Source organism: Dipodascopsis tothii, assembly GCF_038497935.1.
Source record: "Dipodascopsis tothii strain CBS 759.85 unplaced genomic scaffold V1510scaffold_6, whole genome shotgun sequence".
NCBI lineage: Eukaryota > Fungi > Ascomycota > Lipomycetes > Lipomycetales > Lipomycetaceae > Neoaidaea > Neoaidaea tothii.
The window spans coordinates 453,588-474,470 of NW_027117990.1; the positions used below are offsets into that span (position 1 = coordinate 453,588).

General features: G+C 69.9%; 9 protein-coding genes across 9 annotated transcripts; 5 read left to right on the forward strand and 4 right to left on the reverse strand.

The window, feature by feature from the left end:
* Nucleotides 1–347: 347 nt before the first annotated feature.
* V1510DRAFT_374808 (nucleolar protein 14) lies at nucleotides 348–3,110 on the reverse strand (the record flags this gene model as incomplete). Its single annotated transcript, XM_066931533.1, has 2 exons — nucleotides 348–2,811; nucleotides 2,843–3,110. Coding segments are annotated over 2 exons (2,647 nt in total), but the record flags the coding sequence as incomplete, so codon positions are not given.
* A 38-nt stretch (nucleotides 3,111–3,148) lies between these two features.
* V1510DRAFT_401753 (VRR-NUC domain-containing protein) lies at nucleotides 3,149–5,586 on the forward strand (the record flags this gene model as incomplete). The annotated part of the gene is made up of 5 exons (XM_066932050.1): nucleotides 3,149–3,167; nucleotides 3,410–3,652; nucleotides 3,683–5,321; nucleotides 5,353–5,393; nucleotides 5,423–5,586. The coding sequence occupies 5 exons, from the start codon at nucleotides 3,149–3,151 to the stop codon at nucleotides 5,584–5,586; spliced, it is 2,106 nt and encodes a 701-aa protein (XP_066790619.1).
* Nucleotides 5,587–6,755: 1,169 nt separating this feature from the next.
* Nucleotides 6,756–8,625, forward strand: V1510DRAFT_361628 (Clavaminate synthase; the record flags this gene model as incomplete). Its single annotated transcript, XM_066931070.1, has 2 exons — nucleotides 6,756–7,287; nucleotides 7,319–8,625. Coding segments are annotated over 2 exons (1,839 nt in total), but the record flags the coding sequence as incomplete, so codon positions are not given.
* A 2,198-nt stretch (nucleotides 8,626–10,823) lies between these two features.
* On the forward strand, nucleotides 10,824–14,774 carry V1510DRAFT_374818 (glycosyl hydrolases family 38 N-terminal domain-containing protein). Its single transcript, XM_066931534.1, has 2 exons — nucleotides 10,824–11,185; nucleotides 11,416–14,774. The coding sequence occupies exons 1-2, from the start codon at nucleotides 11,058–11,060 to the stop codon at nucleotides 14,705–14,707; spliced, it is 3,420 nt and encodes a 1,139-aa protein (XP_066790621.1). The 5' UTR covers nucleotides 10,824–11,057; the 3' UTR covers nucleotides 14,708–14,774.
* Nucleotides 14,775–14,996: 222 nt separating this feature from the next.
* V1510DRAFT_391054 (Fcf1-domain-containing protein) lies at nucleotides 14,997–15,951 on the reverse strand. The gene is made up of 2 exons (XM_066931767.1): nucleotides 15,721–15,951; nucleotides 14,997–15,619 (listed from the first exon to the last, which is right to left on the reverse strand). The coding sequence occupies exons 1-2, from the start codon at nucleotides 15,806–15,808 to the stop codon at nucleotides 15,147–15,149; spliced, it is 561 nt and encodes a 186-aa protein (XP_066790622.1). The 5' UTR covers nucleotides 15,809–15,951; the 3' UTR covers nucleotides 14,997–15,146.
* An 18-nt stretch (nucleotides 15,952–15,969) lies between these two features.
* Nucleotides 15,970–17,283, forward strand: V1510DRAFT_412902 (Quino protein amine dehydrogenase). The gene is made up of 2 exons (XM_066933152.1): nucleotides 15,970–16,334; nucleotides 16,366–17,283. The coding sequence occupies exons 1-2, from the start codon at nucleotides 16,018–16,020 to the stop codon at nucleotides 17,150–17,152; spliced, it is 1,104 nt and encodes a 367-aa protein (XP_066790623.1). The 5' UTR covers nucleotides 15,970–16,017; the 3' UTR covers nucleotides 17,153–17,283.
* On the reverse strand, nucleotides 17,121–18,520 carry V1510DRAFT_412907 (Uroporphyrinogen decarboxylase). The gene is made up of 3 exons (XM_066933153.1): nucleotides 18,312–18,520; nucleotides 18,246–18,280; nucleotides 17,121–18,189 (listed from the first exon to the last, which is right to left on the reverse strand). Exons 1-3 carry the CDS (start codon nucleotides 18,361–18,363, stop codon nucleotides 17,191–17,193), a joined length of 1,086 nt encoding a protein of 361 aa, XP_066790624.1. The 5' UTR covers nucleotides 18,364–18,520; the 3' UTR covers nucleotides 17,121–17,190.
* Nucleotides 18,521–19,016: 496 nt separating this feature from the next.
* Nucleotides 19,017–19,970, forward strand: V1510DRAFT_391066 (SYF2 splicing factor-domain-containing protein). The gene is made up of 2 exons (XM_066931768.1): nucleotides 19,017–19,236; nucleotides 19,268–19,970. Exons 1-2 carry the CDS (start codon nucleotides 19,234–19,236, stop codon nucleotides 19,925–19,927), a joined length of 663 nt encoding a protein of 220 aa, XP_066790625.1. The 5' UTR covers nucleotides 19,017–19,233; the 3' UTR covers nucleotides 19,928–19,970.
* Nucleotides 19,884–20,840, reverse strand: V1510DRAFT_412910 (uncharacterized protein). Its single transcript, XM_066933154.1, has 3 exons — nucleotides 20,788–20,840; nucleotides 20,702–20,756; nucleotides 19,884–20,670 (listed from the first exon to the last, which is right to left on the reverse strand). The coding sequence occupies exons 1-3, from the start codon at nucleotides 20,831–20,833 to the stop codon at nucleotides 19,956–19,958; spliced, it is 816 nt and encodes a 271-aa protein (XP_066790626.1). The 5' UTR covers nucleotides 20,834–20,840; the 3' UTR covers nucleotides 19,884–19,955.
* Between the last annotated feature and the right edge of the window lie 43 nt (nucleotides 20,841–20,883).

Here is a 20,883-nt window from a genome sequence, read left to right on the forward strand (position 1 = left end):
ACCGCAGCCGCGAGCTCTACCGCCGGCGGACGCGGTCGGCCGACACGCTCCGCGAGGGCGACGACAAGGCCGCGGAGTCGGGCGACGACGCCGCGCGGTTCCGGTCGGGCCCGCGCGCGGCCGCGTCGCAGTCGGTGGACCCGCTCGACGCCAGCCAGCTCGACGACGAGCTGCTGGCGTCGCCCGAGATGGCCCGGGCGTGCGCGCGCATGCGCACGACCGGCTACCGCAAGGGCTGGGGCTGGAACGTCAGCAAGATCGACGCCCGCCGCCGCGACCACGCGCGCGTGGTCGGCCACGTCGGCACGGCCTAGGCCCGCCGCAGCCCGCCAGGGCCCCTTTGCATCGCCGGTGTTTTGACATGACTGTTCCACTTATACTGTACATTAAGACTTTTAGAGTGCATCTATGCTAATGAATGATGACCAACGACTACTTCTTCTTGCCCTTGCGCGCGCGCTTCTCGCGCTCGTACTTGTTCTTCTCGGCGCCCTCCTCGGTCTGGATCGAGCGCTCGAGCTTGGCGAGCATCTCGTGGTACTGCTGGTCCTTCTCGCGGCGCTCCTTGATCTTCTCGCGCGCGATGAAGCGCGAGTCCTTGCGCAGCTCGCGCAGCGCGCCCTTGCGCTCCTTCTTGACCTGCGCCTTGAGCTTGCCGATCTCCTGGCGCTGCACGTCGGGGTCGTACGACTTCTTGTCGACGTTGTAGTTCTCCTCGAACTTGGGCGCGTACGTGGGGATGGCCATGGCCTTGTAGTGCTGCAGGGCGAGCGGCGCGCGGTGGGCCGACTGCAGCTTGACGAGCTGCTGGAGCGCGGCGAGCGTGGCGTCGACGTCGGCGCGGACGGGCCCCAGCGCGGCCGCGGACCCGTGCGCGGCCACGTGCTCGAGCAGCGCCACCGACGGCTGGAAGATCTCGCGGTAGGCCTCCTTGCCCTTCCAGAGCGAGCCGAGGTCGCGGGCCGAGGCCAGCACCGACTGGTAGACCGAGAGCAGCAGCTGCCGCTCGGCGGCGCTGGTGAGCGCGTCCGCGGCCGTGTCGACCATGACGTCCGACAGCTTGAGCGGCCGCAGCGCCACGGCCCTGCTGTCGCCGCCGGCGAACGTGCGCAGCTCGCCGTTCGGCAGCGGCACCGTCGCCGGCACCTGCGCGGGCTTGATCTTGGCCATCGTCACCAGCGTCTGGTTGACGAAGTTCATCGCGTACGGCACGTACCGCTTCGACAGCCGCTGGTACTTGGCAGACACGGCCAGCACGAACGCCTTGGACGCAAGCTCGCCGAGGTTGGCCACCCGCACCTGCGACAGGTGCTTCTCCATGAGCAGCATGGCCGGCGTGGCCACCAGGTGGAAGTGGTCCGACGTCGAGAAGAGCATGCCGATGACCGCGAACAGCAGCATGTCCGACGGCAGCGGGTAGTCGGTCTCGCGGCCGGCCACGGCCGCGTCCATGCGCTCGCGGACGGCCGCCAGCTTGACGCGGAACGCGCCGGCCAGGACGTCGGGGTACGCCTGGCAGAGCTTGTGCAGGTGGCCCAGCAGCGCGTTGAGCACGTCCTGCGTGAGCTCGGACTCGTCCACGAGCGCGAGCACGTGCTCGAGCACGATCCCGCCGAACTTCATCAGCTTGACCTTGTTGTCCTTGGCCAGGCTCGGGTGGTGCAGCACGATGATGCGGTCGACGACGACAGGCACGTCGGCGGGCTCGACGCCGGCGATGATCTCAGCGAACTCGCCGTACGTGGCCGGGCAGGGGTACGTGAACGCGACCTTGCTGGGCTCGGCCGCGAGCTCGGCCAGCGCCGGCGCGGACTTGCTCTTGACGAGCTTCCGGGCGGGCACGGCCGCGGCCGCGGTCGCGGGCTCGTCGTCCGAGAAGTCAAAGACCGAGGCCGAGTCGTCCGAGGCCGAGTCCGAGCCGCCGGCCGCGTCCGAGTCTGCGGCCGAGTCCGCGTCCGAGCCGCTCTCCGCCGCGCTCTCTTCCGCGTCCGCGTCCGCCAGCGTCCGGCCGAGCCCGAACTCGGCCGCGTCGTCCACGTCGTCCGTCTCAAAGTCGTCGGCCAGATCGTCCGCCTCCGGCGCCCGGCGCCGCCGGTCGTCGTTGACCTCGGTCTCGACCTCGCCGCGCATCCGCCGCAGCCGCGCCGCCTCGAGCTCCTTCAGCTGCTCCGCGCGCTCCTCCGCCAGCTCGTCCTCGGTCTTGGTCCGGTCCGACGGCTTGGCGCGCTTGTCGAACGCCATCTCGCGCACCTGCGCATCGTAGTCCAGGTCCTTCTCCGGCTCGGCCACCCGCCGCACGTCCTGGCTCTGGTCGGCCCGGAACAGCATCATGCGGATGTCGTCGATCTCGTTGTCGAGGTCCTCGATCGCCTCGAGGTCGTCCTCCTTGGCCTGCTGCCGCTCGTGCTTGTGCATCTTGCTCTTGGCGATCAGCTCCTTCATGACCTCGTTCTTGCTCTTCTTGCGGTCCGGGCCGTCGCTGTCGTCGTCCGACCCCTCCTCGCCCGCGCCGTGCGGCCGCTTCAGCAGCAGCTCGTCGTCCGACTGGGCCTCGGGCACGTCCTCGAAGCCCCGCGTCGACAGCGACTCGCCCATGTGCGTGAGCGACACGCTCGAGAAGTCCTCCTCGTCCTCGTCCTCCAGGTTGAACAGCGATCCCGACCGCGCCGACCGGCTCTGCCGCTCGCGCGTGAACCGCTCCAGCATCTTCTCCTCGGCCGTCATCGTCGAGTCGTACTCGCCGAACCGCCGGTCGACGATCCCGCCGACCTTGTTCTTGCGCGCCATCTCCGCCTGGAGCGTCCGTCGCCGCTGCCGTCAGCACGCCCGCGCCGCCACCTACCGTCTCCTCGCCGATCTGCTTGCTGATCCCGGGCCGGCCCGTGGCGCCCTGCACCCGCCGGCCGAGGATGTCGCCGTGCTTCTGCCGGTTGACCTTGATCTCGAACGGGTTGAACTCCTCGCGGATCGACTCGATGATGCTGTCCTTGTCGGACCGCGCCATCGCGGGCAGCCGCTTGGCCTGCTTCTTGTTCTTGACATTGGTCTGCCCGACCATGCCGCTGGCCTTGAGCCGGGCCTTGAGCTTCTTCAACTGCGATTCGCCCATGGTGTTTGGTAGAGAGCGAGCGAAAAAAATTTCGTTGGGATGAATCGCGATAGTCCGGGTAACTGAGCCGCACAACGCGCGGCGATCGCGCCCCGACCGCCATGCACTCCAGAAAGCGCCCGCGGGCGCGCGCAGACGGCCCGGCGGACGATGGCCGCCGGCCGCGGGCGATTGGCGCGGCTGGCCGGCCGGCGGCGGCACCGGCGGCGGCTGCGGCGGCCCCCGGCGGTGCCGGCGGGGCCCAGGCTGGCCCGCGCCGGGCCTCCAACGGTCCAGCAGACCGCTCTACCAGCCCGCCAGACGGCTCGCCGGCCAGTGCCGGCCCGCACGCGGCCGCCCTCGGCCGCTCGCGATCGTCCGCGTCGGCCACGAGCGCGGATGACGATGAGCTGGACGACCGGCTGGCCAATTCCGCCGCCGGGCCCCGATTCTCGCTCTACATCGGCGCCTTCACCGAGGCCCTCGACGGCGTCCTGGCCGGCGAGCTGGGCCTGTTCTCCGAGGACGAGCAGGCCACGTTCGGCGTGTTCCAGAGCCTCTCAGGTACGTCTGTGGCGGCCGATCTGACGGCAGAAAACGCGCGCAAGCTGTACGTCCGGCTGTTTCTGCGCAAGCCCCGGTGGATCCGGGCCAGCACGCTCGAAACGTACGCCGAGGTGGCCGACCTGGCCGGCGCGCTGCGCGAGCTGCGCGCGCACGGCTTCCTGGAGTCGTCGCTCGGCCACGCCACGCTCGACGAGATGCTCGAGACCCTCAGCGCCGACGAGCTGCGGGCTCTGGCCCGCGACACCGGCTGCGCCACGGCCGCGCCCAAGGCCGCGCTGCGGCAGACCATCCGCCGGTCGTCGCGCGGCCAGAGCCGGCTCAGCTTCTCGGGCGGCGGCCTGTCGATCGCGTTCGACGGCCAGGGGAACAAAATCACCGGCGACGACCGCCTGCGCGCGCAGGTCGACGCGCTCGCCGGCGAGCGCGTGCGCACGGCGGCCGGCCCGCGCGAGCTCTTTGACCGCGTCCACATCGTGTTCTTCCGCTCGACAAGCCTGGACGAGCGGCCGCTGACGGCGCTGGTGCTGGCGCTGAGCGCCCGTCGGACATACCCGACGTACAACGTCAGCCGGTCGACGGACGTGTTCCGGTCCCGCGACGGCCTGCTCGACTACGAGCGCACGCTGCAGCTGCAGCTGCGTGTGGACGCGCTGTTCGGCGCTCTCGTGGGCAGCGGCGCCATGGAGGAGCTGCGGGCGCTGCTGGAGCCGGAGCGCGACCGCTGGTGGGCGGCCGCCACGACGACGGCACCCCCCCAGACGCCGGCCGAGCGCCTCCGCGCGCGGTACACGGCCGGCCACGTCCGCACGCGGCTCATGTACAAGCTGGCGGCGGTGCTGTGCCGGCTGCAGGCGCACGCGGAGGCGCACGAGCTGTACGGCGACCTGCTCGCCCAGCACGCTTTCCGCCGCGACCGCCGCGGCGAGTGGTACCAGCAGCGCGCGCTGATCGAGACCCGGTACCTGGGCGACGACCGAGCGGCCGGCAAGCGGCGTGCGCTGGCGACGTGCCTGGCCGGCCTGCAGGACCCGGACACGCACGAGATCTACCAGGGCGATCTGGCGCGACGGACGTGTCGGCTCGAGCGCGAGCTGCGCGTGCTGCCGCGGCTGCGCCACGACTTCTCGCACGTCGCTCTGCGGCAGGCTGCCGAGCGCACGTTCCACGGCACGCGCGTGGACGCTGGCGACGGCGGACGGTCGCAGTGGCTCGACGCCGCCGGCGACCGAACGACCGTGGAGAACATGTGCCTGGGCTGCTACGAGCGCGACGGCTGGCGCGGCAGGCACACCGAGGGCGGCATTGTGCGCTCGCTGTTTGCGCTCGTGCTCTGGGAGGTGCTGTTCCAGGACGTGCCGGGGGCGTTCGAGACAAAGTACCAGACTGCGCCGCTGGACCTCGGCACCGACGCCTTTTACGGCGCCCGGGCGGCCGCGCTGGAGGCGCGGCTGGCCCAGGTGCGTGCCGGCCAGGCGTCGGACCTCGTCGCGGCCGCCCACGCTGCGCTCGGCGAGCGGGCGCCCACCTGCGCCGGCATGGACTGGCGGATTCCGGCCGACGACCTTGTCGAGGCCGCTGCGTGTATTCCCGGTCCTGCGCTCGCCCGGATCTTTGAGCTGCTGTGCTGCGAGTGGACCCACCGGTCCTCCGGCATGCCCGATCTCTTGTAAGTGCGCGCGCGGCCGTGCTGACGCCAGTCTCTGGAATTACGAACGCCGCCGGTGTCTCTTTGCCGAAGGTACGTGGCGCCTGACCGGCCTGACCCAGTCAAATCCGAGAACGACCGACTCTCAGACACCCAGCGGCTCTGGATCGACGTCCTCGTGCGCCAGGGCGTCGCCGTCGAGCTCTGCCACGCGCTGCACGACGCGTCCGAGCCGATCGCTCGCGTTTACTCCGAGACGCTCGACCTGGTCAAACCTGAGCCTTAGGACGCAGTTCTGCGCAGTTCTGGACGAAGACACTGCGGAGGTCTTTATGTGGGCGAGCCTCCGACGGCGACCCTGTCGGGGGCCGGCTTGTCGTTCCTCGGTCGCGGCGGCTATATGCGGCTATGCGGCTATGCGGCTACATGTGACATGTGCCTGTCCGCAAGGCACCATCGCGACGAACACGGCTGCAGGCTCGTCAGTGGTGTGCAACGAGCCTCCGGCGGCGACTCCGTCGAGGGTGGTGCCCTGCGGGCAACGGGGAACGGTCATATTGGTCACGCGGCTATAAGCTATTGTGCGGCTATATGCATGCGCTGCCCGAAGGGCACTACCCTCGACGGAGTCGCCGCCGGAGGCTCGTCGCGCACCACGGACGAGCCGGCGGCGACTCTGTCGAGGGTGGTGTCCTGCACAGACTGCGGCTATATGCCACGAGCCTCCCTCCGGCGGGGTGGTGTCTTGCTCACACTGCGGCTATATGCCATTGTGCGGCTATATGCCGTGCGTCGCCCGAAGGGCACCACCCTCGACGGAGTCGCCGCCGGAGGCTCGTTGCACACACTACGGGCACACCATCAGAGTGGCGCCGCGGCGGCTACATGCGGCTATGCGGCTATATGCCACGCGCTGCCCGCAGGGCACCACCCTCGACGGAGTCGCGCCGGAGGCTCGTCGCGCACCACGGACGAGTCGGCGGCGACTCTGTCGATGGTGGTGTCCTGCACAGACTGCGGCTATATGCCATTGTGCGGCTACATGCCGTGCGCTGCCCGAAGAGCACCGCCCTCGACGGAGTCGCCGCCGGGGCTCTTGCACCACAGATGACCTGTGGGCGCCCCCGGGCCCACGGCCCCTGCGCTATAGCCGGACCGCCCCCGCACGTGGCAGCGGCCGTGTGCGCCGCACCCGGTGCGGCTCGGCCCGATCGGGACATGTCCCAACAGCGTTACCCGGAGCGGAAAGAACACGGCCAGAAAAAAAGAGAAATTGGTCGATGGCGATTGATAGCGAAGATTTCCCCGTCATCACAACTGGACACGCCAATCTGGAGCGCAGGCTGGCAGTGCGCACGGCGCAAGCATCGCAAGAGGATCCTACGCGACTGATTGCAGATCGGGATCGTTGGATTGGATAAGAAGCGATAATTGCAGGCTGCCACAGAGCTTGCGATGGACAGAAGCGGCATCGAAACGCTGCTGCAGGCGGCCGCGCTGGACTCGGCGTCGTTCCTGTACGCGGGTCCGACGGGCGGACCGGTGGCGGCCAGCGCGGCGGTCGCGGCCAGCGCGCTGGCGGGCTGGGACGGCCGCGATGCGCACCGGGTGTATCTGGAGTCGGTCCAGCTGCCGCCGATCAAGACGTACGACGGCGGTAGCGAGGCCGGAGGGGTGCCGGCGCTGCCGTCGCGCGCGCCCGTGGCTGCGGCAGCCGCCGCGGTGGACGCGGTGGTCGCGGCCGCGGGCCCGACCGCGGATCAGGCGCCCAAGGCCGAGCCGCTGCTGTCCGAGGCCAGCGAGACCTGGGACCACTGCACGCTCTGCACGCCCGAGACGGCGCCGCAGGGCAAGATCAACTGGATCGAGTGCGGCGTGTGCCAGACGTGGTTCCACTACGCGTGCGTGGACCTGACCGAGAAGATCTGCCGCAACCTGGACGAGTTCCACTGCCCGGCGTGCGCGCCCGCGCACGGCCCGTCGACGTGTAAGTGCCGCAGCGACGCCGCTGACGCCAGGGCTCCGCAAGAGCAAGCGCAAGACGGCGCCGATCGACTACGTGGCTCTGCACGAGGGCGAGGCCGCGGTGACGGATCAGCACCCGTACAGCACCATGCTGGCCACGCGGTCGTTCTCGCCGGACGTGTTCCGGCGGCTGGCCGGCTCCGAGCTGACGGCGGCGCTGGCCGCGCGCGGCGACCTGACCGCACCGGTCGTGGTCCCGCGAGCGGCCAGTGCCGGCCTCGGCCTGGCCGTGCCGGCCGATCTGACGGTGCGGGCCGTGGCCGACCTCGTTGGACCGGACGAGAAGGTCGAGGTCATCGACGTGCCGACGCAGCACGAGGCGCCCAACTGGAACCTGCGCCGATGGGCCGAGTACTACGACACGCCGGCCGACCGGCGCGACCGCGTGCGCAACGTGATCTCGCTCGAGGTCACCGGAACGGCCCTGGGCGCGCTCATCACGCGGCCGCAGCTCGTGCGCGACCTCGACCTCGTCGCCCGCGTCTGGCCGGACGGCGCCAAGGACGACCGGCCCAAGGTCTCGCTGTACTGCCTGATGTCGGTCGAGAACTCGTACACGGACTTCCACATCGACTTTGGCGGCTCCTCGGTCTTCTACCACATCATCCGCGGCACCAAGGTCTTCCTGTTCATGCCGCCGACGCCGGCCAACCTGGCCAAGTACGAGCACTGGTGCCAGTCCAGCGACCAGAACAAGACGTTCCTGGGCGACCAGGCCAAGGACTGCCACCGCGTTGAGCTGCAGGCCGGCGACACCATGATCATTCCGTCGGGCTGGATCCACGCCGTGTACACGCCGGTGGACTCGCTCGTCATTGGCGGCAACTTTCTGGTGGCCAGCAGCATGGCCATGCAGATCGAGGTCGCGCGCATCGAGCGCGCGACCAAGGTGCCCCGCAAGTTCCGCTTCCCGCGCTTTTCGAGCGTGCTGTGGTACACGGCCCAGGGCTACTGCCGCAGCTCGGATCAGTTCCGGCAGACGGCCGGGCCGGCGGTGCCGCCGCCGGCCGAGGTCGCGGGGCTGGCTGCGCTGGCCGAGTACATCCACGCCGAGGCCGTGGTGGCGAGCAACGGCACTAAGAAGAGCCTGCCAGCGGCGGACGTGCGGGCGGCCAAGCTGGCGATCCCGATGAACCTCAAGGACGCGGTGCTGTTCTCCAAGGCGTTCGGCACGTGGGCGGCGGCGCTAGCCGGCACGGCCGTGCCGGGCTGGGCGGCGCTGACGGCCAAGGAGCAGGCAGATCTGGGCGCGCGCGAGCTGCTGCGGTCGCGGCAGAAGCGCGCGCCGAGCGCGGCGGCCGAGCCCAAGGCCGAGCCGAAGCCCGAGCCCAGAGCGGAGGGGCCCGGGCCCGAACCCGCGGCCGAGGCCGGGCCCGAGCCCGAGCCCAAGCGCGAGCGCGAGCCTCGGCCCAGCCCCCCGCTCAAGCGCGAGCCCGCCGCCGTCCCCTCCTCGCCCGAGCCCGCCGTCAAGGTCGAGCCCGACACCGCGCTGGCCGCGGCCGAGCCCGACGCCCCGGCCGGCGCCCTCCCCGACACCCTCCCCAGCACTCTCGCCGACGCCGACGACGATGGCGCCCAGTCCGACGCCAGCGAGGCTCTCACCGACATCGCCGACAGCACCGTCCAGGACCTCACGTCCGAGGAGGCCCAGCGCAAGAACTCGGCGCTCTACCAGGAGCTGCTCGAGTTCCAGAGCGCGCGCACGCGCAGCGGCCGCAAGCGCATCATCGGCACGGCCGACGAGAACGCGGCGCCGGCGTCCACGCCCCGCCGCACGCACCAGACCCGCGGTGCGTCCATGCCCACGGTCATGTCGCGCCAGATGGCCGACTCGCCGCGCAAGACCCGCCGGCGGCAGTCGTCGCCCGGCAAGAAGGTCGTCCTCGCCCCGGCCGAGTCGGACGACGACGACCGGCGCGGCCGCTCGCGGCGCCAGGCCGACAAGCCGCCGTCGCCCCAGATCTCGATCCGCAAGTCCGCGCGCGAGCTCAAGCGCCGCAGCAGCACCGGCAACGTCCGCTCGGCCTCGGCGTCCAAACGCGTCGCGCGCGAGGCGCCTGCCGCCACCGACGACGAGCTCCAGCGACTCATCCGCGAGGCCCAGCTGGGCGTCCGCGCCCGCCGCTGACCTGTACCATATGCGTCTCCTGGGCTTGCCCGGATTGCTTGTTTTGATTACTTACGAGAGTCTGCTTTCTCGGGGATTGTTGGTTGCGTGTATCATCACTGTATTTTTACATATACCTCTTGCTGCGTCGCGGCTCATGTTCTATAGATTCTTGCGGCGCATCGTTAATGCCAGTATTTGTTCGATGCATCGCGGTCCGACGGATGACGCAATATATGCTTTGTACCGACCTTGCGGCTATATGCCGCACGCCGTGCGGCGCGTGCCGTGCGGCTCAGTGGCGGGCGGCTGGCCTCCGGCGGCGCACGGGGCAATAGCGCCGCGCGGCCTGCTCGTAGAGGCGAGCCTCCGGCGGCGACTCCGTCGAGGGTGGCCCTGCGGGCAGGTTGCGGGGCAATTGCGCCGCACGGTGTGCGGCTCTAGACGCAGTCTGCTCGTATGCGCCGCACGACGTGCGGCTCGTGGCGGCCGGCTTGCTCGTAGAGGCGAGCCTCCGGCGGCGACTCCGTCGAGGGTGGCTGCCTGCGGCAGGTGCCAGTGCAGGCGGCTGTGTGGGCTGTCGACGTCGAGGCGGTCGTCAGCCGCACGCCGTGCGGCGCAATGACTGGTGTAACCTGCCAGGCGTAGACCTGGTGGGCTGCGGCTCCGGCGGCGTCGAGGAGGCGGGCGAGTGGTGAGCCGCAAGCCGTGCGGCGCGCTTGCCCTGTGTCACCTGCCAGAACGACAGCCAACGTCGACGGGATCGCCGCCGGAGGCTCGTCTCTACGAGCAGGCCGCCTCGAGAGCCACACACCGTGCGACGCAATTGCCCCGCAGCCTGCCCGCAGGGCCACCCTCGACGGAGTCGCCGCCGGAGGCTCGTCTCTACGAGCAGACCGCGCGTCCTCGAGCCGCACTTCGTGCGGCGCAATTGGCTCACAACCTGCCCGCAGGGCAACCACCCTCGACGGAGTCGCCGCCGGAGGCTCGTCTCTACGAGCACGCCGCGTCAAGAGCCACGCACCGCGCGACGCAATTGCCCCGCAACCTGCCCGCAGGGCCACCCTCGACGGAGTCGCCGCCGGAGGCTCGTCTCTATGAGCACGCCGCCGCATGAGCCGCACGCGGTGCGGCGCGATTGGCCCGTGTAACCTCGCAGGCAGCCACCCCAACAGAACGCCCCCAGCGTACACCGCCCGCGTCCCAAGACCACCCCGCCGCGCGCGACGCCCCACCGGGCCAGTGTGCGGCCGTGCGGCGCCACCCGCGCCACAGCCGTGGGCGGGCGCTATGTGCTAGCCTGTGGGGCCCCGCCGGTGACTCGCGGCGATGGGCGCCACGGGCGATGGCCGCGGCCGCCGCGGGACGGTCCAGGCGGCGGCCGCCTGGGACGGCCAGGCCGCGGCCGCACGCCGATCGCAATAGAGCCAGGGCAAGTGGGACCGTGGCGCGGCCTCTGTCGGGACGTCCGAGGCCGGTCGCGACGCGGCCGCGCTTAGCTAAGAGACGCCTCTGGCTGACGTACGCAGCGCGGAGAAGGTGACTCAGCACGCCACGCGCGCGCACAAGCGCACCCGCGCGCGACGGATGTGCCACAGCCACGCCACTTTTGCGCGGCTGACGCGATGCGGCTAGGGTCCCCGCAGTCTTTGTCCCAGTGGGCGGTCTCGCCCGTTATCGCGGCTTTTATCGCACTACGCTTGATAACATTTCTTGCACTCTACGCACTTTGCAAGGATATTGTGCGAGTCAGGTGAGTACATTGAGTGCGCGCGAAGGGCGGCGAGGCTGCGGTCGGTGCTGCCGCCGTCTGCAGCCGAGCGCGGCGACCGCTGCCCGGACGGCGACCGGTCCCGCCGGCTCCCGGCGGCCGCGACCGCGCCAACCGCCGGCCGCGCCAACCGCCGTCGCCGTCCCCGGGCCGGCCGCCGAGCCCGCCGTCGTCCGCCCGCCGTCGCCCGTCGTCGGCCGCGCTGACCGCAGGATGTCGTATCCCAAGTACAACCGCACGCCCAAGGCCAAGAAGGTCCGCGACATTTACAAGGACCGGATCCTCCAGTTCACGGACGAGGGCACGTACCGCGACCTGAACCTCCCGGCCGTGTACGATGACGCGCGCGTGTTCAACGAGAAGTACGTCAAGCTCGAGGTGTGCTCGATCCCGGACCTCGCCCGGCCCAAGTTCGAGGAGGCCGTCAAGGGCGACTTCCGGCCCACGCGCAAGGGCGAGGCGTTCGGCCCGTCGTGGAGCACGCACTGGTTCAAGATCACGCTGCGGGTCCCCCAGGAGGAGGTCTGGACGGCCAACAAGCAGCTCATCTGGAACTGGGAGTGCCACAACGAGGGCCTCGTCTACTCGGAGGACGGCATGCCGCTGCAGGGCCTCTCGGGCGACGGCGAGCGCCCCGAGTGGCCCGTCCCCGAGGCGTGGAAGGACGGCGAGTGGCACGTGTTCTACATCGAGGCCAGCTGCAACGGCATGTTCGGCAACGGCAACAACGACCAGATCCAGCCGCCGGACCCCAACAAGTGGTTCACGCTCGACACGGCGGACCTGGTCGCGCCCAACCACGAGGCCATCGCGCTCTTCGTGGACTTCTGGGTGATCTCGGACGCGGCCCGCGAGCTCGACCAGGACTCGTGGGAGTCGCACGTCGCGCTCAAGACCGCCAACGACATCATGAACGCGTTCGACCCCGAGGACCGGTCGACGGTGGCCACGTGCCGGCAGATCGCCAAGGCGTACCTGGGCGCGGACGTGGACTCGGCCAGCGTGTACGCCAGCGGCCAGCGCGACCAGGTCTACGCGATCGGCCACTGCCACATCGACACGGCGTGGCTGTGGCCGTACGCCGAGACGCGCCGCAAGACCGCGCGGTCGTGGGCGTCGCAGCTCGCGCTGCTCCGGCAGTACCCCGAGCACCGCTTCGCGTGCTCGCAGGCCCAGCAGTACAAGTGGCTCAAGGCCGAGTACCCGCGCCTGTTCGAGGAGATCAAGACCGAGGTCAAGAACGGCAAGTGGAACTACATCGGCGGCTCGTGGGTCGAGTCCGACACCAACATGCCCGTCGGCGAGGCGCTCGTCCGCCAGTTCCTGCTCGGCCAGCGGTTCTTCGAGTCCAACTTCGGCAAGCGCTCGGTCACGTACTGGCTGCCGGACACGTTCGGCTACTCGCCGCAGGTGCCGCAGCTCGCGCGCGGCGCGGGCATGTCCCGCTTCCTCACCCAGAAGCTGTCGTGGAACAACATCAACGACTTCCCCAACTCGACCTTCAACTGGGTCGCGCTCGACGGCTCGCAGGTGCTCGCGCACATGCCGCCGGCCAACACGTACACGTCGCGGGTCGAGTTCCACGAGGTCAACCAGTCGCTCAAGGGCCACAAGAACCTGGAGCAGAACCAGACCGGCCTGCTCGTGTTCGGCATCGGCGACGGCGGCGGCGGCCCCACCGGCGAGATGCTCGAGAAGCTGCGCCGCATGCGCGGCCTCTCGGACAACGTCGGCCTGTTCCCGCGCGTCAAGATGGGCCACACGGCCGACGAGTACTTTGACACGCTCGAGAAGCAGACCGACTACGGCAAGGACCTCGTGACGTGGATGGGCGAGCTGTACTTTGAGTTCCACCGCGGCACGTACACGACCCAGAGCGACGTCAAGAAGTACAACCGCAAGAACGAGATCCTGCTGCACGACGTCGAGTTCCTGGCGACGCTGGCCTCGCTGGCCAACAAGGACTACAAGTACCCGAAGCAGGCCATCGACGACTGCTGGGAGGTGGTCTGCCTGAACCAGTTCCACGACGTGCTGCCGGGCTCGGCCATCGAGATGGTCTACGACGACGCCAAGGAGCTGCACCGCGAGGTGGAGGCCAAGGCGACCGCGCTGGCCGAGGACGCGCTGGCGGCGCTGGGCCTGGAGGCCGAGGCGTCGGCCGCGACCGAGCCGGTGGCGGTGTCGACGCTGCCGTGGGCCCGCCAGGAGCTGGTGACGGTCGAGACGGCCGCGCCGAAGGCGCTGGCGCAGCAGACGCTGGGCGGCAAGCACTACGCGCTCATGGAGAGCACGCCGGGCGGGCTGATGCGCCCGGTGGCGGCCGCGGCCGCCGCGCAGTCGACCGTGTCGGTCGCGCAGCTGGCCGAGAACCACTTCGTGCTGCAGAACCAGAAGCTGGTGGTGACGATCGAGGACGGCGTGATCTCGTCGATCTACGACGTCGACAACGACCGCGAGGTGCTGGCCGACGGCGGCAAGGCCAACCAGTTCGTCATCTTCGACGACAAGCCGCTGTACTTCCAGGCCTGGGACACGGAGGTCTACTCGCTGGACACGCGCAAGGTGCTGTCCGGCGCCAAGACGTACATCCACGAGGCCGGCCCGCTCAAGTGCTCGGTCGTGGTCGAGCAGAAGATCTCGGCGGTGTCGTGGCTCAAGTCGACGATCGCGCTGACGTCGGCGCCGCTGGCCACGTCGGCCGCCGCGCCGCCGGCGTACTCGTACGTCGACATCACGACCGAGGTCGAGTGGCGCGAGAACTCCAAGTTCCTCAAGGTCGAGTTCCCGGTCGACGTGCACTCCGACACGGCCGCGTACGAGACCCAGTTCGGCTACGCCAAGCGCCCGACGCACTTCAACACGTCGTGGGACGTGGCCAAGTTCGAGGTGTGCTGCCACAAGTGGGCCGACCTGTCCGAGGCGACCTACGGCGTGACGATCCTGAACGACTGCAAGTACGGCTTCGCCACGCACGGCAACCTGCAGCGGCTGTCGCTGCTGCGCGCGCCGAAGGCGCCGGACGGAAACGCCGACATGGGACACCACGTCATGCGCTACGCCATTCTGCCGCACGCCGGCGGGCTCAACTCGGAGATCGTGCGCACGGCCTACAACTTCAACTACCCGGTGCGGCTGCTGCACGCGCCCAAGAAGACTGCGGGCAAGGTGGAGGACGTGCTGTCGGCGATCCGCGTGGCCAACTCCAACATTGTGCTGTCGAACGTCAAGCGCGGCGAGGACGACGAGGACACGTCGCTGGGCGACTTTCCGGCCAAGCCCGGCCAGAGCGTCATTCTGCGCGTGTACGACGCGCTGGGCGGCAAGGTCAAGACGACGATCACGACGACGCTGCCGGTGAAGAAGGCGTTCTACACGAACCTGCTGGAGGACGAGCTCAGCGAGATCGAGCTGCGCACCGTCAAGACGAAGAAGGGGACCGTGACCGAGGTCCCGGTGGCCCTGCGCCCGTTCGAGGTCTCGACGGTCAAGCTGCAGCTGTAGTGGGCGGCGTGGCCGCGGGGACGGAGGCTGGTATATGAAGAGATTGAATAAATGGACTTTTACTGTGCGCGGCTATATGCGGGAGCGGGCCGGGTAGCGGGTCGGGGTAGCGGGTCGGGGGTAGGCGGGTCGGGGTATGCGGGTCGGGGCGGGCGCGGGTCGGGGCGGGGCGCGGGTCGGCGTCCGGTAGGCGTAGCGGGCGTGCGGTGTCTGACCGCCGCGGGCGACCCGGGCGTGTGCGGCTGCATGGCCGCCGGCGACGCTCGGGCCTGCGCGGGCAGCCAGGCCTGCGGCTATATGCGGCTATATGCCGTCCCCGCCGCACTCCGTGCGGCGCTGCACGCGCCTCCAGCGGCCAGATCCCGTCCCCGCCGCGCCCACACCGCCGCCACCGCCTCCACCGCCACCGCGGCTATATGTCCATATAGCCGCCCGCCGCTCACCGCTTCGCCGTCACCGTCATGTGCGTGTGGTGCGGGTCGTTCAGCCCCGCAGAGAGTTTGTCCTGCTCCCACTTGCGCTTCGCGGCCTCCGTCGCCGGCGAGATCGGCTCCATGATCATGACCGACCGGTTGATGTACATCATCGGCGTCGCCGCGAGCGCGCGGAACTGGCCGCGCAGCTTGTAGTTCTGCGTGCCCACAACGTACCGGTGCTTGTTCTTGCCCTTGATGTTGACCACCGACGCCAGGCACTCCTCCTGCGACAGCGGGTTCTCCTGGTGGTTGCACCGGCGGCGCTCAAACGTCTTGGCCAGCGCGATCGCGCCCTCCGCGTCCTTGCCGCGGTCGTACAGGCTCTTGATGCAGCACTGCGTGATCATGGGCTTGATCGTGCCCTGCACGCACGCCTCGAGCGACTTCTCGAGGTTCATCTTGTACTTGGTCGCGTCGTAGATGATGTCGCCGTCCACTGCCCGTCAGCTCCATCAACCATCCGCGCCCACGCCATCGGCTGCGGCCCCGGCCGCGCGCCCACGGCCGCCGGCCGTCACGCCCTCGCTCGCCACTTACGTAGGACCTGGTACGGCTGCCGGAACTGGAACGCCATCCGGTAGATCGCCATCTGCTTGCGGTAGTTCTTGCTGCGCTTCTGTCTCATCGCGGTCGCGGTGCCTGGCCGGCCGGCGGTTGTGCTAGAGCTGGCTCCTGGTCAACAGGCGGTCTCACGGCGGTCTCGTGCGGGTCGGGCTCGCTGCGGTCGGGCTGGCGATGCTGATCTGGCGCTGAAGATTTTTCCCAAAATTTTCAGGTTTTGGGAAGAAAAAAATTGCCTGCGCCAGATCAGAGCCGCAGGCCGTGGCCGACACCATGAAACAGCCAATCCAGAAGATCGTGTACGACGAGACCAGCGGCGCGCTCTTCGTGGCCGCCGGCGAGCGCCTGCAGCGCGTCAACGCGGCGTCGGGCGCCGTCGAGGCCGAGTGGGCGCCGGCCAAGCCTGCCGGATCGGCCACCGACCCGGAGCCCAAACGCACCAAGACCAAGCCGGAGGACCCCAGCAACAAGCTCGTGGACGCGATCCGCACGCTGGCGGTCTCGGCGGACGGCCAGACCGTTGTCGCCAGCACCGACGAGACCAAGTCGGTGCTCGTGCTGGGCCCGGACCTCGTCCTCCGCAGCGCCAGGTACGTTCGGCGCCGGCCACGCTGACGCCAGGGAGTTCCCCAAGCGGCCCTCGGCCGTGACGACGACGCCCGACGGCCAGACCATTGTGCTCGGCGACAAGTTCGGCGACGTGTACGCGGTCCCCACGGCCGGCGACGCCGACGCGTCCAAGCTCGAGCCGGTGCTCGGCCACGTCTCGATGCTGACGAACGTCGTGTGCGCGGCCGCCGACGGGCACACGTTCCTGATTACGTGCGACCGCGACGAGCACATCCGCGTCTCGCGGTACCCCCAGGCGTTCGTGATCGAGCGGTTCCTGTTTGGCCACGAGCAGTTTGTGTCGCAGCTGGCGGTGCCGGCCTGGGCGCCCGAGCTCCTCGTCTCGGGCGGCGGCGACGACTTTGTGCTCGTGTGGAACTGGACCACGGGCGCGCGGGTGGCCGAGCTGGACGTGCGCGAGCTGGCGTTCCCGGAGACGGCCGCCGACGCGGACAACGAGGTCGCCCTGTCCGGCATGTGGCTCGTGCCCGGCCAGCAGCTGGTCCTGGTGGCCTGCGAGGGCACCGGCCGGCTGCTGGCGCTGCGGCTGGCCGCCGACGGCGCGCTGACGGCCGTGGGCGCGACCGCGTTTGCCGGCGACGTGCTCGACGTGGCCGTCGCCGCCGACGGCGCCGCGTGGATCGCCGTCGCCGACGCCACGCCCGTCGTCCGCGGCGCGTTCGTCGACGGCGCGTTCGTCGCGCGGGCCGGCCCCTTCGCCGGCTCGTTCGACGTCGCCGGCGCCGACGCCATCGCGCCCTACACGGTCTCGCAGCTGCGCAAGCGCGGCGAGCACTGACGGGCCGGGGCTCTGTACAATTACACTATATACATGGCTCACGCGCTGCCCACGCGCACGCACTCGCGCATGAACCAGCCGAGCTTGGCCGGGTCGAAGAACGGCTGGGTGCCGTGGCCGAGGTTGACAATGTAGCCCTGCTTGCCGCCGCCAAAGCCGGCCACCATGGCCTCGACCTTGCGCGTGATGGCCTCGTCCGTGCCGTAGATGGCGCCGGGGTCCATGTTGCCCTGCAGCACGACGCGGCCGCGCGCAATGCGCACGGCCTCGGCCGGGTCGATGGTCCAGTCGAGCGAGACGACGTCGTAGCCGGCGTCGGCGACGCGGTCGAGCGCCCACATGGCGCCGCGGCAGAACACCGTCAGCGGCACGTGCTCGGTCACGCCCAGCTCGGCCAGCCGCGCGCGCAGCCGCGAGCTGATCTGCTTGAGGTACGGCAGCGAGAACTCGTCGAACTCGGCCGGGCCGAGCTCGCCCGCCCACGACTCGAAGACCTGCAGCATCTGCGCGCCGGCGACGACCTGCTGCGCCAGGAACTCCACGGCCACGTCCGTGATCTGCTGCAGCAGCTTGTGCGATGCCTCGGGGTGCTTGTACAGCCACGTCTTGGCGTACCGGAACAGCTTCGTGCCGCCGCCCTCGAGCATGTACACCATCAGCGTCCACGGGCCGCCGCAGAAGCCGAGCAGCGGCACGCGGCCCGCCAGCCGCACGCGCGTCTCGGTGATGGCCTTGAACGCCCAGTCGAGCTCCTTGAGCACGTCCACGTCCGTGTTGAGCTTGGCCAGGTCCTCGGGCTCGCGCAGCGGCTCGGGGAAGTGCGGCCCGATCTTGTCGAGGATCTCGACATGCATGCCCATGGCCTGGGGGATCACCAGGATGTCGCTGAAGATGATGGCCGCGTCAATCACGCCGTCGTACTGCTCGATCGGCTGGATCGTGATCTCGGCCGCGATCGACGCCGTCCGGCAGCACGTGAAGAAGTTGTTGGTGCCCTTGACGACGTGGTACTGAGGGAGGTACCGACCGGCCTGGCGCTGGAGGAGTCAGCGGTGCCCGCGGCCGGCGCCCGGCCGGGCGGCGGCGCACTTACCATGACCCAGATCGGGGGACGCTCGACCTTCTCGCCTGCCGTCAGCGCTGCACGCAATGCACCTACCTCGGGCCGCCCGCAGGATGAGGTCGTTCTTGAGAGGTGCAAACTCGGGCATACTGGCTGGTGTCAGAGAGGCAATGGCCGGCCGTACCTGTCTTTATAGTGGTGCTGATGAATGGAGACGCCTGGGCCCGCGAGGAACATTTTTCATCGAGTCCGGGTAACCCCAACCCGCTAGCCGCGCACCGGCCCGCCGGCGGTGGGTCGGGTCGCATCTGATAAGCCAGCCCCCGGGACCCACGGTGGCGGGCGCTACGTGGCGACCCGTGCGTCGGCCCGCGTCAGTCGCGCCATGCGGTGCGGACGCTCGCCATCGGCGCCGGCGCGGCGCCGGCCGGCGCGGCCAGGTGGCGTGCGGGCGTGCGGGCGCGCGGCGGCGCGATCGCTCGGCGCCGCGATCGCTCGATCGCGGGCGCGGGCGCGGGCGGCGGCGATCTGCGCCGCACGGCGTGCGGCTCGTCGCGCCGCACGCCGTGCGGCGCTGCGTGGGTAGCACCACGTCACATCGCACGGGCCCGCGGCGGTCGCGATAGCGGGCCGGCCGGGGTCTGCGCCGCACAGCGCGGCTCTCACGCCGCACAGCGTGCGGCGCACGCCGGCCGTCTCGAGCGCTCGCCGGCGGCCGCGCCGCACGGCATGCGGCGCACGTGGGCCGGGTAACACGACGTCTCCACGCAAATTCTCTCCCTCCTCCCCACGCATCGCCATGGTCAGCACACGAGGCAAGAAGGCGGCGTCTGCGGCTCCGGCCACGGAGCCTGCGGACGCCAGCGCGGCCGCCGCGGTCCCCGACCCCGCCGCGGCCCCCCCCGCGCCGTCCCCGCCGGCGCCGGCCGCCGAGATCGCGGCCGAGCCCGATTCGGCCGCCACCGCCGCCGACCGCGCCCGCGAGCGCGCCGACAAGTTCAAGCAGCTGCGCGCGCGGATGGTAAGTCCAGGCGCGGCCCCGCTGACCCCAGACGCAGTCCGCATCGTCCAACAAGAAGGAGCTCTACGCCGAGTACCGGCGCAACCGCACGGACCCCAAGGCGCTCGCCGCCGCGCAGCGCAAAAAGGCCGACGCCGAGATCGAGCTCGCCAAGCACGACGCCGCCGAGGCCAAGGAGGACTTTGAGCGTAAGCGCGCCTGGGACTGGACCATCGACGAGTCGGAAAAGTGGGACGCCCGGCTCGAGCGCAAGCGCAAGACCAAGGACGGCGCGCACTTTGCCAACTACGCGGACGCCGCCGAGCAGGCGTACGAGCGCGAGATCCGCGACATCAAGATCGACAAGGCCCGGTACCTCGAGGAGAAGATGAAGATGCTGCGCGAGTCCGGTGAGCTCGTCGAGCAGTCCGACGGCCAGCTCGTCGCGGTCGATCCCAAGGGCATCTTCTACCGCACGGCCGACACGGCGTCGTTCGACAACCGGCCGCCCAAGGACGCCGTCGACCGGCTCGTCGAGACCATCCGCAAGGGCGACGAGCAGCGCATGAAGAAGAGCCGGCGCGGCGGCGACGAGGCCGACGTCACCTACATCAACGAGAAGAACAAGCAGTTCAACGCCAAGCTGTCGCGGTACTACGACAAGTACACCAAGGAGATCCGCGACTCGTTCGAGCGCGGCACGGCATTGTAATTATAGGGTCCAATGTATAGTATAGCACCTACGCGGCCTCGGACGCCTCGCGCGCGAGCCGGCGCATGGTCGCCGCGTCCAGCGGGCCGGCGATCGCCTCGTCCTCGAGCGCGCGCACCCCGGCCGCCGCCACCACCGCCGTCGAGATCGCGTCCACGGCCGGCGACCGCAGCACGGGCACGTTGCCGCCCAGCTGCGCGTTCACCGCGCTGAGCGCGTGCATCGGCAGCCGCGCGACCATCGACAGCGGCCGCGACGGGTCAAACATGAACCCGGGCCGCAGCAGGATCGGCCGCAGGCCAGGCATCGCCGAGATGGCTGCCTCGGCCTCGCGCTTGGTCTTGATGTACGCCTGCGGCAGGCCGGGGAACCCGCTGGCCGCGGAGACGTACAGGAACGACTTGACGTTCGTGAACTTCTGCGCCACCGCGGCCACCCGGATCGCCGAGTCGCGGTTCATCGACTCGTACGTCGGCGCGTCCTCGATCACATGCTTCAGCGGGTTGCGGTTCCACTTGGCGCACACCTGCCGCAGGCCCTCCACGGGCGTGGCTGCGCTGGCAAACGTCTTGTAGTAGTCGAGCTCAAGCAGGATCCCGAGCGTGTGCGCCACGGCGTCGGTCTCGGCCAGCAGCGGTGCCAGCCGCTCCTCTGCATCCGATGCCAAGACGTCTACGGACGCGTACTTGACGGCCGACGCCCATGTGGGCGCGGCCGCCGGCCAACGGGGCTCGCCCGACCGGCTGCGGTCAGCGCTGCTGCAGACGCACCTACCTGACCGACGTCACCGCCCAGCCATGTGCCACCGCTGTCTCGCACAGCTTTTTGCCTGCTGTTAGCAGGCCCGACTGGCGCCTTACCGAGGAAGCCACTGCCACCGCACACGAGCAGCCGTCGTCCAGCCATTGTTGCTGATCTGAGAGGTGGGCGTGGAAGAAAAGCAACGCGGCACGTGA